The following is a 14654-nucleotide window of genomic DNA, read 5'->3' on the forward strand; positions in this document are numbered from 1 at the left end:
AAATAGACACGCAGTGACTGTGCAGCTATTTTATGCAAATCAACAGATGGCCTGCAGCCTCTTAGATGAAAAATTAATTATATAAATAATTTACTGACTGTTTGCTTTCTTGGTATAGGGGACAACCGTGACAAACAAGCTGCATGTTTCAACAACACCCTTAGAAGGGGAAAAATGTAACACAGAATGCCACAAATATATCTCCTTTGAGAAACTCCTATCAGAGGAATCAGATTTGGGAAGTGACAAGTGTCTAGCGACCATGCGAAGCAGGAGGGCTGTCAGCTTCTCCCATATTTGTTGAGAACAAGTTTATTGAATACATGAAGATAAATAACAGTGTGTCTGATAAAGTAATTTTGAGCTGAAGCATACAAAAGCCTTGCTGGCTTTTAGGTCAAAAGTCAGAATCACAATAAATAACCAAGATCAGCTTGCACTGTGGAAGATGTTTTCACATAGGGCAACACAAGCTGTTTAATGGTACACGTGCTGGGCATCTATCAATGACAGATGTACTTATTGTCTATTCTAGTTCATTCTCATTTCATTTTCCATTCTATGTGACTAGATTTCAGTGTAATGAAGGATAAACAACCACCACACCCCATTCCAATTAAATTGGCTTATCAGTTTGGAGTCTCAGGGAGATAAGAGCAGCTCAGGCCTCAGGGAAGCCTGAGCTAAGGTGAAAAATGTGTGCATCCTAAACGGAGGGAAAGGGTGTTGCAATGGCTCTCCTCAAACAGTTGAGAGAAAAGGGTTTGGCGGGGACTGATGTAGATGTGAGGACAGAAGAGGGGGGGGGAGGAGGGAGGGGGGGGAAGGTTTAGGAAAATAAATTCATCAAGATTGCAGTGAAAAAGAGCCATCACCAAGTCACATTCTGTCCATGTCTTGATCTTGATCTTATAGAGGTATAAATAAGGGCTAGAAGACTAAAAGGGCAACAACTAAAGCAAGTAGGTCGCTGATGAAAAAAGAATTTTGGTGTCTGATGCCAAATTTCTTTTTAAAAAAGTCAGTAATTGTTGTTGGTGCTAGATGAAACCTCACTGCATGCCAAACTTTGGACAGATGCCAAAACAGCCATTGGTTCATTTACAGCAAATTTAACACATTAAAAACATCTAAGACACTTTCACAGTGCTGCAAGAAACAGCACCTTTCAAAAACCGAAGTTGAGAATATTATTACAAGTGTTCCTGATTGGTAGAACAGAACGAATTAAGATCAGCTTTGGGATTCTCTGTCCTAAAACACCTTTTGTTCAGAAACACATGTACACACTACTCAATTGTTCTTCTACTGAATAACTCTTATGCATTAATTAATATCAGGAAGCGGGAGCCTGTAATTACATGTCTGTGCATCCTTCAGAATAATGTAAAGCATGTGACATAGTTACATAGGCATGTTAGTAAGATTTTTTTATAATTACAGAAGCAACTAATCTTGTCACAGCAGTCTATATGTACATCTGTATTTGTTGCTACTAAATATATCAAATAATTCAGCATCACGATCCAAGCATTCAGCTGCATCACGGTCATATAAAGTATTAATACATAACTAACCCCAACTATTTAGGTTCAAGTAAGAAAGAAATCTCTAGTACTTTCTTACCAACTACACAGTCATTTATCCAACTTACCTTTTAAACAAAACTATGAAAACCATATTTAAAAACTCAAACAATAATACCTTTTTTTGCATTATCTAGTAAAATTAAGGTTGAGCAAATACACTAACCTCAGATTTCTAAAGAGTTAGAAAGCTATATATAGTCAACCATATACAGAAAAAGTGTAAGGCATAATTTAAAAATAATTTGTGTGCTCTAGCTGAAGTTGACAGTCATTTTGAAGAACCAATGCCAGGTCCCCAGAAAGACTCAGCTGAGTACAACAATGCCTTTGCTGAAACTCACCCTTAAAACTGACCAATTGACCTTCCAATTCTTCTCAAAGACCACTCATTTCAACAGCTTCAGTATCCTGCTTTCGATTGCAACACTGTTGTTCAGTCAAATGACCCACTGTGTCTAAGCTTTAATTCAGCATCAGGAAATGACTGGCTTTCTGCTAACCCACGCTGCACTCTGGATCCCTGAGCTAAGAATTTCATGGTCTTTTATTCTGGGGGCTTGGCTAACATTCCAGCCCCAACTAAAACACTACTCCCCACCCCTCCAATCAAGCAATAAAAAGTTTAAAGCTTACTTTAGAGCTATTACCCACCCGTTTGCAAACCGACACCTCAGCTGCTTAGTTAGATCACCAGTCATTCTGTTCAGGAAAAAGAAACTGAGTAGCAGAGAAGCATCTCACCTCAAGGTAAGCTGAGGAAAAGATCACTCTGAATGCCTTCAAAGACTTGTCCCGACAATAGCAAAAATAGCAAATGCAAGAGCTGGGCACATTTGTGGACTGATCCCTTTACCACCTTGATAGCAGTCAAGAAAAAAAGGCGGTCTCAAAACTAAAACAAACAATTTGCACTTGTGGCAAACACCAGCTGTACAAAGTTTACCCGGCTAGGTAGGCACTGATCACCCCTCACTCAGAAGACTGCTCAACATACTCAGGACAACAGAATCCAGTCAATTTTGTTCACTTCTATTCCAAAGACCAGTTATGATGCAAAAGCGAAAATGTGACAGCAGATCTCCAGACTTCTTCACTCTGCCCCTCCAAGAGAAACCCTACCTCTAATGATGAGCATGATGGAGAACATCACGGTTATGGAATCATATTTCAAAAAAATAATGAAAGTGCAGGAAAAGACAATGCAGGTTGCATGCCAGCATAACTTTTTTTTCCTTTTCAATTTATCAGCACTTACTGGGAGACTGGAATGAGCCACGAACATAAAAATACACCTTAAACCTCAACTGGCTCAAACACTTTCAAAAGTTGCATTGAGGCTGCAACCAGAGCTCTGACCTCAGCATGCATATGCAGACCTGAGGCAGTTCTTCCTCTAGACACCTCGGACTGCACATACAAGGATGAAGCGGCCTAGACGAACACACAGGGGACCTGGAGCAGAGTTTTCTGCCCACACTGCTGTCTCCTCTCTAACTACGGGTGATCTTTACTGCATCCAACACAAGCATGCCTGCAGACACAAGTGCATCTTGCATACAGTGCTGGGTTTGAGGGCACAGACCACCAGGTATGCCGGGGTGTGTGCTCATAGCCTTCAAACCACAGTGGGCAAAGTTCCCATGCAAGCACTTGCAGGCAGAGTATGCATATGGCTGTCCTGTATTTCAAGTCAGGTCCTTCTTCTTACCCCCCTTGCTGATCTCCCACACAATCTTAAGTGATCTTAGCAACCTATAACTTATTTTTTAAAAAACCCTCCCAAACTATTCAAATTGGGACCAGGTTCAAGATTCTTTTTAGCAGTGCCTCAAGTCATGGGGTATTCAGGACAGACTGCAATTTTTCTAAAATCAAGTGTCTTACTTAAGGTGTCTAAATATGGACAAAAAAGCTTTACTCCAGACTCTTATTTTTGAGAGCTTTAGCCTACTTTTATTAAGCACTTTGAAAGCTGGGATTACAAGCTCATGGATGGTGCATTACATTAGTCCTGGAACTAATACTTTCCTCAAAAAGTCACTATTAAAAATCAAAATAATTTAAATCTATGTGCTAGCTGAAGTTAAGGGAAGGGGGAGAAAAGGGGAAACAGAGTAAGCATGCAGATACACGCAATGGCATAGCTTTAAAGTCCAATGTCTAATGCCCTGCTAACCTTTACAATTAATTACATCTTCTCAATGATATACAGGCCTCAGTCATTTGTAAGCTACTGAACTTAAAAACCACCAGTGGTTGCTGAGGCTAATACAGCTACACAGACACATGCTCAGGAATTCATACATAAGAAGTGCTAGACCTAGGAGATGTATAATGCATTCTCTGTATTAATAATCTTGATTTCTCAGATACATCCTCAGTAGAATCACCACACATTTGACTAAACTATTTCTTTCCTAAATGTCCTTCCCCACTTGTAAAGTCGCTATTGTCAGAGAGCCCCTGATACTACAATACAAACAAGATTTTTTCACCTAGACAAGCTCAACCTTAAAACTACAAAGGCAAAAGGACATGCATCTGAAATTAATCATATATTTTTTTCTTTCCTTTAAAAGAAATGAAAGAATTAGAGTGTTAAATTAACAGCTTGATCTGTGCAGTCAAATCAGGATTCTGGCTATTCCCGACAAAGCAAGTTTGCCACTGGGCAGCACTAAATTGCAAAAGAAGTGCAAATTTCTGATTACTGCTCTCAGGCCTACAAAGGAAATAGAATGTGAGCATCCATGAGCAAAATAAAAACTCTTTTCCTGGAAGAGAACAGAATGGCCAAAGCAAGGTTGAAATGGAAGTCCAAAGCAGTGCTTTTTCTTCATGGGGAAATTCGCATCTCCTTGCTCAGCTGAAGTCACCATTGGTTTTCTCAGTACAAACCACACATCCGTATTGGTAGTAGCAAATGCGGGAAATAAGTAAAATTCACTACAGGCAAAGACAGAAGCTGAGCACATGGACAGAGAGATCTTCAAGCACTAATAAGAATGTAACTCAAATGACAAACTCATAAGACACAAATTTTCTTATAAAAATGACTATCAAACAGGTAATTTAAACATAGCACTGCCAAACTCAGAACAGCAGTGCGTATAATACTAAAAAGAGAAATCCCAATATGTCCTGCAGAAGAGACAGTAAATTACCAAGAATACGATGACAGTAGGTAAAAGCTCCCTGGTAGAAATGCCTGGGTGCTCAGACAGGACTCTTCACTTCAGACGTTACTGACCAAGGAATAGCTGGCCATGAAAACTGCTTTTTCTGCCTCTCTTCTCTTTGAGGGACAGGGAATTACAAACTTTCACCTAGACAATGGGGGAGCTAAGAGCTTGCTACAAGCCCACAGCTCAGTTAAATAACTGTTTTGTTTTGTAAGAGGAATAGAAACTAAGACATGAACAACCAGCCAGTATTATCAGAAAAATACCTAATTTTATTCCAAGTTATCACCCTTTTCTGAAACACTATGGAGAAGTGTTTCTGGGGGGGGGGGGAGGAGCTATTATATTCATAGGTCTCACAAGAAATGGTAAAACTCCGCTAAGGTGTGATTAAAAAAAAAACTACAAAAACCAGAGAAACTAACACCAGGAGAAAGGGGAGGGAGGAAAAGATTTCCTATAAACCAGGATTATTCAAAAATGCTAGGTTGTCATGGAAACTGCTCAGGGAGGGTAAGCCAGCCTCACCTTTGGCTGTAAGGATCATCTGTCAATGCCAAAGCACTGCAAACACCACAAACATGCACTCCAAATTCACCCGTCAAAATCTTTCCAGTCCAGGCTGGTGCCCTCATCAGCACAGCATTAAATGAAGTTCTCTCCTCAAAGAGGCTCCTTTCAGCATGAAACAATTTGGTTTAGGAACCAGTCTGATTTTAGTCTACTGCTAGAAGACAAAACAGTCTTAAAGAAGAGAAACTCTTAGCCTCATCTTTCACCTTTCTTCACCTGTAAGTCATTCCCCCTCCTTCCTTTCCCAAAAGTCATATATATGTTGTAATTGCAAACAGAGATTTAATCACTCAGCATTTCAGTCTATTGCAGCGTAATAGATATATACTGAGACGATCCAAGGTAAAAATGTTCAGTGCTCAGGGTTCAGCTCTACTTTCAAGGCAGATATAGTAAACAGGCAAGTACAAAGGGAAAAAAAAACAACCCAAGAAACCACAACAGACCCCCCCGCACACCTGGAAAAGGAAAACAAATTTACTTCCTCAGGGTCACTGAGCAGCCTAAGAAAGGAAGTCAATACACAAACATGTACAGATTTACATCTCAAAATCTGTGGCTAGTCTGGCTCTGTTCGACTGCCATGCTCTCCTTCCTTCCCCTAATCAATAATTGCAGCCTTTGCAACTATGAGAAGAAATTCCAGTGAATCTCTGCCTTGAAGAGGTCTGGAAAGTTGTAGGTTGCTTGCAAAAGCCTTAAGCCTACCACCTGCACCTCTCTTCAGTGAGAGGAGTGAAAAAAACAGTCAAAAATATTTCATTATTTTGGGGTAAGCTCAGCTCTAAATGCTGAACCTGAAGCTTCCTCACGCTCCTCCCAGGAATTAGCTCTGCACAGGATCATTGAAGTTAAGTGAAACCAATGGATCTGGTGCATACCTTGAGTAGGTTGTTTCACTTGGGTTATGCGCTAACTCTTTTCTAAGTCCAAGAAGCAGTAGTATGCAACACTCACTGAGCTAAATAAACATGGACTCAATTCCCCCCCCTCCATTTTTCCTCTTGAAAAGGGAGGGACAGAGTGTTTTGGAAAGATGCAACAGCAGAATGGTGGTTAAAAATAAAACATTATATTAACAAGCATAAGATAAATCAATGTTCTTGTATAAAGTTTTCTGCATACAGATGGACAACATGTTGTAGTAAATTGGTTAACAAAATTTCTGATAAAATGGGAGCTATATTTTGTGAGCCAAATATACTTTATGGCTGACTGGGAACACACAATTTAGCTTCTCATGTGTTCAGGGAGTGGGATAAAAGAGCAACAGCTATAAATTCTGAAACATAAGGAATGGCTGAAAAAGTGAACTGATGATTTTGAGTATTTCTGCATGAGAAGTTAAAGTCCTTTTAATAAGGTTGGGGGTTTTTTTGTTTGTTTGTTTGCCTTTCTTAAACACCATTCCTCTACTTGCCTTTGGTAATTTACTTTGGTACACTAGAAAGGTGCCATTCAGCACTTCGGCACAGGGCAGTTAACCTGTGTGGTAGGTTGCCTCCATGAGGATGTGGGGCTGAACCTGAGCAGGGAAGCGGGAGCTTCTGTGATACAACGACCTGTTCCTTGGAACACAGCACGCAGGGAGCAAAAAGATACAGCCCATCTTGCCTGAAGTCCCTGGCCCTTTTCCTATCAGCAGTAAGTCAAAGGGAAGCAATTTGTCTCTCTTGATCTCTCCAGGGCTTGTTCCAACTGTTGTCCTTAGTCCTTCAGCCTCTGCTGCCTTACCTTTCTACCTCTGCTTGGCAAGTGACCAAACCTTCACCACTCCCCATCCCCCACATGGACGTTTTGTGCAGCTCTGCTTTTGGAAACATGCCTGCAGTGAGCAAGAACTACTTCAGCTAACTGCTGCCTCAAAGGAGTTTATCCGTGTGTATCAAGTATTTTTAAAAAAGCATGTGAATTTGTGTCACATTCTGACCAAATATGACCAACCCGGACCAGTATTATTAAAGCTTGTTCCTTGTACTGGCAGAAATGGAAGAAAAACATCTTGGGCATGTATTGGTAAGTTCTTACAAACAATCCTGCAAGGCTAATTTGGGAGCTGCTTTTGAGTTTTTCCACATAAAAGCAGCAATTTATTTTAACAAAGTTCATACAGACACAAATAGCCACACAAAAATAATCAACAGAGAGCATGAAATAGCATGAAATTAAAGAAAACACTGAACAGTAGCTGACAAGCCTAGAAGAATTTTTAAAATATAAAACGACAATTTAACAAAAATTATTTCTCTATACATTTTATTTAGCCTATTTGCAGCAAATTCTGCTGTATCTTTCTGTTTCTTCCTCCATTTACCTTTGTCATAGAGAGATGATCTGCATAAAAGATGGTTATTTATGAGCAAGTTAATTATCTCCCAGTGTTTATTTTGATCCTGTTAATGTACTACAGCAACCACAGCACAATGTCAGAAGACCTATACTTACAAAATGTAACAACTTAAAATCATATACATTAGCCTACAATGAGACACTTACTAAAAGCAGTTTGGGGTGAGTGCTAGCAGCCCTAAGCCTCAATCATACCTTGGGTTTTGAGGCTGAAACACTTTCAACACCTCTAAAAACCATGCCATTCTTTTCAGTTCCTATATACAGATGTAGGTGCCTAAAAGAGATTCCAGGTGTATGTGTGTATAAACAGACATAAGATCTTTAAAAAAAAAAAAAAAAAAAGAATTGTTTTCATTGTACAATCCTATCAGCCAAATACTAATTCCTGAAAAATGTTAGAAACATTTTAAAGACAACAGAGGAGGTAGGTATCATTTCCTCTAAGAAAAGGGAACAACAGAGCCCCCAAAAAACTTGCAGGGAATTAGTGACAGAGACAGAATTGCAGCCTAAATTTTGTAACTGGAGGTAACCTGCTCTTCAGCAATGAGCCTCTTCCTTTTTTGAAAAGTAGAGGGCATTTTCCAATCACTTTTATCTGTATTGCAAAAGCATGCATGATTTCACAATTTGCCACCCCTAATATGCATTCTGTAGTGAAGCTGGAAGAACCCTTTTCCCTCCAAAAACTACTTTGTGCTTTATCTAAAAGGATTTTTAAAAACAAAGCCTACCATCTTTGCAGGTCTTTCCATTCTCAAGAAGTTTCACACCAGTGGGACATGCACACTGATAAGAGGGCTTGGTAGGAGACATCAAACACAAGTGGGAGCAGCCACCATTATTAATTCCACATGGGTTTGTAGCTGTTAAACATAAATCACACAGATTAATGCTTCTGATAACGAATGACCTCATCTCATGTGTTAAGACACATACGGCATTTGAGTGGTAGAATCGGTGGCAGCAACACACATTAAAGAAGGAAATGATAAACACGGAACAAGGAAAAATTAATTCCAAGTGTTGAGTAGCGGGGTATTTATGGTAACAAAATGCATGGATGTTGAACGTTTCCTTTCTTGGGGAAGTAGCACTTAGCTCTAAATGAGAGCCTTGTTTCAGCTCTGCCCTTCTCATTTTCACAAACTATTCAGCATGTTGATGCTGAATGTATAGTAGGTTGTATATACAAAAACGAAATGCAAACACAGTAAATTAACACAATGGTTAAGACAGTGGTTATTACACAGAGCTAGTCTTGCTTAATATCATCAGCCAAATTAACGCTACTTTCCATTCAGGAACTACTACTTGGAAAAAATAAAAATACCATGTTGCCTAAAGTTATGGCACATGAAACAGAAAAAAGAATACGACAACAGGATAAATGTGGCAGGCAGAAGAAAAAGCAAGAGATGTTTTTTTGCACTTAAAAAAAAACAACATAGAGAATATTTGGTTTCTCTTTGGGTCTTTTCCCAATTCTGCCTCGGAAAAATTGCATCATGACGCGAGTGAAGCCACCCACTGCCATACAGAAAGACTAATTAAGATTTTTGCAAATCAGTTCCAACTTGCAGTTAAAAAAAGAAAGCAAGACAGCTTACCATTTGGCTGCCTCTTTTGGCTGAAAGCATGGATATCCATGGGAGAGAAGATGTTGGAATGTATTTCACGCAGGTCGTCCCCAGAGTACTTGCTGCAGGCCAAGATCGAATGCGTGTTCCAGTCAGTCCAGTACAACATGTCCCCAAACAGCGTCAAAGCAAAAGGATGTGGAAGGGAGCCTTTAACCACTGCTTGCCTAATAGAGTACAGGGAACAAAATGAATGCTCAAACACAATTCACGCTATGGTTTTGTTTGAACATAGCTTTTGTGAAAAGAAGTTTTACAGTGCAAGTACTGTTGATCAAAACTTTCTATTTATTATATGGGGAACAAATATAGTGCACCCAGTTTGGGGAACGATATGGGGTAACAACACAGGAGTCCTGTTTCCAGGCTGCCTACTGATGCTGAGATGGCCAAGAGATGCCAACCGAAATCCTTACTTAGGTCTGTGGCTATTTCTTAGCATCCTTTTAATATTCAATACCTGCGGGGCTCTATGTCACCATGCACAAGTGGGGAGAACGCCAGCTGATTTTATGCAAGTCTGATTGCTACTTGCTGATTTATGATCTCCATCATTTTCAGCCTCAGCAGATTTCAAACCAAGACAGCGTTTGGTCAATTAGCAGTCCATTCATCTCTTCCAGTTTCACTCTTTTGAACCATCAAGAAGAATACTCTAATGGCAAATAGTTTCACTATACAGAAAACCTTAAAGTTACTTTTCATGGCTCATTATTATGATAATTATTAAGCTATTGTTTTTATTATAAGCAGTGCCATTAAACAGAGTTGTACTGATCTTCTGCCATGATAATGGTATCATTTCTGAGCAAACTGGGTCACCGCCTGTCTCCAGGTTCATAAACAAAATTAAAGAGTATACCCATATATTTTATGTATATATACAAACACATGCTCATTAGCCATCACAAAAATGCAGCACAAACATTACTGAAGACAGTTTTTCCAGGTTCTTGTGATGTAGAAACTAATTATCTGTACCCAGGTTCCTCAGAACTGGAATTAAGTAGCTCGATTCTTATGGGTATTTTATTCAGAACCATAGAAAAACTTAGGATGGAGAGGACCCTGGAGGTCATCTGGACCAACACCCTGCTCAAAGCAGGGCCACAAAAGTACCATTTACACAAGCGCTTCTTCCCACCTCCTGTCTTCTTAACTATGTGGGTGCACATGCGTTGGCATGTACACAAGCTCCCACTGAACAGCGGAGATCGCCATCCCTCTCCCGGCCTAAAAGCGTAAGGGATTGACACACAGCTCTACTACCCCTTCAAGTATAGTTACACTATGAACACCAGCCTCCCAATTTTCTTCCTGCAGGCATGAGAGTCATCATCTGTATATTTACTGAGAAAACACCCCCACACGGTATGCATCACTCTTGCAAAGAAGTCAGTAACTGATGTGGTTTAGTAGAGGACAAAAATACTCCTATTTTCCAAATATTTTCTGTTAAAATATGATAGAAGAGTATATTAAAGCAAGAAACTTGAAGGTGTCTTCTGCCAATGATACCGAGTACAAAGAGACTGCAGTCATTACTGCTCTTTTACCTTAGCTTCTGGAAAAAGATGCATTATCTTTAAAGCTTCTATTTTTTTCTGCTCCTCAGAAAACCACATACATTCCCTTACTTGTCACTCTAGTGTTCCAATTCTACACCAAGCAAAATTTTCTATTTCTTGATATTTTTCATGCAAAAGTAGGACATACTATCTTTTCTTTCTTATCTCTGTCTGGAGTCAGGTATATATTTGCTTCTAATTAAATGCACCAACTAAGCATCTTACAAAAGACTATTGTAATATAATCTACAGCTGAAACCTACCAGCCAAACAGTGAAGCCACACTCCCGTACCAAGTATAAAGGAATTCTAATTCTGTAAACGTTTTTACTAACCCCACCCCCAAACCCTAAATGCCTTCAGATTTGAATAATTTTAGTTTATAGCAGGCTTGGAGACTATCTAAGTCTTTATGACAAATTTATGACATTTGTCATATGGGACAGAAGCAATAAAAGTCCAAAGCTCTCACTATGACCAAACCTGCACCAAAGACAGCGTTCCCATGCATGAGGGAAGCCACATTTTTCTGAAGCATTCTGACTATCTTGCAATTCACTTAAAAAAAAAAAAAAAACAAAACAAAACAAAAACCACCAACAAAAAACAACAACCCCCCCAACCCCCCAAAAACCCCAGACAAACAAAAACAAAAAAAAGCCACCACAGGATTTTTAAATGCTATTAGTACCCACCATTCCTGGTGGGAATAAATCTTTGAGTACAATAGACATTGTTAGACGTGCCCAACTTTAGGACAACCATCTATTCATACGACAATGCATAAGGTGAACTGTGACCCTTATTTAAACCAGCCCTTATCTGGAGAGATTCAGGAGCACTTCATTTTACTGCACCGTCAGCCACAGCCTTGAAATGATTACTCTTAAACTTGTATAATTTTTCTCAGCAGATATAAGGTACCGTCACATGAAAATGGCTTTGGGCCCAAATACAACAGTATGTATTTCTTGCATCTCATTAAGATGAGTATTACCAGTAACACGCACTCCATAACCCTTGTTTCCAGCAAGCCATTACAAGGTGATAGCTTACTTCCAATCAGCAAAACCCGTAGGACTTTTTTTCCCCTCTGAACATACTCCACAGGCCACACCATCAGCCTTGCTGAACAGCAGCCACACGATGTGTGTCAGCACAGAAGCAGTGACTGAGCTGCACTAAACAAGCCACCACAGCCTAATGGGGGGGGGGGGGGGGGGGGGGCTGGAGACCCAATGCACTAAAAAACAGGGAAAGGAAGGGGAGAGTGAGCAAGAAATGTCCTTCTGATGGCTGCCGTGAAGCAGTTATGCTTTAGGGTGATCCGTGTTAGGAACTGCAGAGCTCTGGTTTTGGCAGGTGAGAAGAGGGGTCCCAACTTCTGCCTTGATCGATCATTTATTAAATACAGCCGGATGCACGAAGGGACCAGAACGTCACCCGTTGTACTGAACTGCTGCGCACAGTTGACAGGAGCAGGTGTAGGTGTTCACCACCTACGTGGTGTTTCACAAGCACCCACATGGGGTCGGGGAGCAGCCAGGTCTCCACGTTTTTGGCCTAGCTAATAAAGCCACTGACCCGGGTACCAGGTATGGCACTGCAGGTGTAACTGGACTGACACGACCTGACAGCTCTTTGGTGGCAATTGCCTTCAGCCTCTACATTATCAGCCCAGGCTTGAGTGGAACAAGTGATACAACAGCAAAAAGCACTACATCCTATTATCCTTCACTAAGCTCCTCAGTTCCTTCAAACTGCTGTACTTGTATCATTAGTCTCGTTAAAATGAGACACCAGAGATGATGAGAAAGTGAGAGATGAGGGTAAGGAGTCGTGCTACTCGTTCAGGAGACATCTCTAGGGCTTAAGTGACATGCAAATTGGCTACATACTAGATGGCACTAAGCACACACTAACTTTAATGATCTTCCCTGCGCCAGGCATATAATCACACAAACTTGCCTTAAAAACCTTGATGGCAATTGACATTTAAAACATCACCATCTCTACTATGTTTAGTTGGCTGGGAAGGAAATGCAGAAGGGGACAGCAGAGAAGGAAGGTGGGAAGAGAGAAAGAGAGAAAACAAGCAGTTTCCACAGAAATTAAATTCCATCTGTGCTGTGTATCAGGATTTCCTAAATACAACTATTTATAGTATCATCATGGTAATCAGAGGTGCAATTACAATAAAAACTTGTTATAGTAAAGAGTTTTCTACTGCCTGAAGGAAACGTAGATCCAATTTAAATACATTCACCTTTGTTCTATTCTTATTCTGTTGAAGAGGCCTGTGAAATACTTTGTGAAGATAAAGGAAACAAATAATAAACATGTTAAAGCAGGCATTACAAAAGGGGCTACTGAACTCTGAAATGGAACACATACATGAAAATTCATAGACAATCTATCCAGTTTTGTACTAACAATGACAAAAAAGCTCCTGCTTCAGGATAATATGCATTTCAGACAAAGACTAAACTCACTTGAAATAAAAATTAACAGTAAAATGACCAAAAAAGATTAGCTTTAAATTCACATCCTTTATCACAACCAGGATATCCTCAGTCTGCCTTTATTTCTTTTTCAACTAATAATAGCATTCAAATCCAAAGCCAGATTATAGCTATGAGATTTAAGAATTCTTCATACCAAAAGAAAGCCACCAAAAATCAAGACAATATAAATTTAAAATATCAGAATTATTTTTTCCCTAGAATTTTAACAGATAATGTTTTATATCCAAGCATAATAGCATTTCTCCATAAAAATAAACAAGCAAACACTTTCCATTATCAAAATCCCTTCTATTCTGGCTGCATTACAGTTCTCTAATTTCAAAAACTGATCTGAACACCTGCAGAAAACCTGAGGTACTTTAGACATCCTGGCCTGTATATCTCTAAACCATTAACATTCCAGCTTCACAGTAGCAAAACTCCTTTCAGGTGACCTCTGAGGCTGCCTGTGCTCAATCTCCAGGGCAGGGCACAAGAATTTTCACATTTATGTTTCAATCCATTTCTCCACTGTCCCTCTGGAGGATCCCATACCTATTACCATCTCTCCTAGGCTATCGGAAAGGGGAAAAAAAAAAGGTCCTGTTGTATCAGTCTTTGCAATCCCATTTCAAATACAACTGTGAAGACTGGGAAAAAATGAAGGTAATTCATCTTAATACGTAATACTTCATATTTAATACTATGGCAAAATTTACCATATTGGCATCCAATGCCAATACAATATTAAGACCTGGAAATTCATAGCAACTAGAGATAAAAGCTTTCTGAGTAGTCTATATATTGTTGAAAAAGTCTTTAAGGGATGCTCATATCTGCATTTACTAAATTTTAATTTATTTTCCTTCTTATGCTATACCAGATCAATTTTCAGTTAAAGATACCTGGGGACTACATTCTTATCAGGCCTTTTTTTTTTTTCATGTTGGTATAAGAAGAACAAAAGTTGTTATGCTGTAATTACCATCACATCTTCCTTCATGAAGGATTAAAAATGTAAAGACTCGTCTTCCGAACCTTGCTTTTAGTGCTCATCATGTTAAAGAAAGCATATAAACAGACAGGCTTGCATGAAGCAAATTATAATATTTCACACAAAATGTTTCTCTCCATCTACAGATTACTTAATGCCTGAGCATTCAGGAAATTGCAAGAATTACATAGCTTTGACTTGTGACAATTGGAAATATTAGCAAGTGGCCAAAGAACTTGCAGCACTAATCCC

General features: G+C 39.5%; 1 protein-coding gene across 3 annotated transcripts in view; it reads right to left on the reverse strand.

The window, feature by feature from the left end:
* Positions 1-14654, reverse strand: part of LRP6 (LDL receptor related protein 6) — a 130205-nt gene that overhangs the window by 50602 nt on the left and 64949 nt on the right. For all 3 annotated transcript variants that reach the window (XM_075507902.1, XM_075507888.1, XM_075507897.1), the window contains 2 exons: positions 9307-9503; positions 8431-8562 (listed from right to left, as the gene is read on the reverse strand). In XM_075507902.1, coding sequence (XP_075364017.1) covers positions 8431-8562; positions 9307-9503 — 329 coding nt within the window. The remainder of the gene's footprint in view (positions 1-8430; positions 8563-9306; positions 9504-14654) is intronic.

Source organism: Mycteria americana, chromosome 1 (assembly GCF_035582795.1).
Source record: "Mycteria americana isolate JAX WOST 10 ecotype Jacksonville Zoo and Gardens chromosome 1, USCA_MyAme_1.0, whole genome shotgun sequence".
Taxonomy (NCBI): Eukaryota; Metazoa; Chordata; class Aves; order Ciconiiformes; family Ciconiidae; genus Mycteria; species Mycteria americana.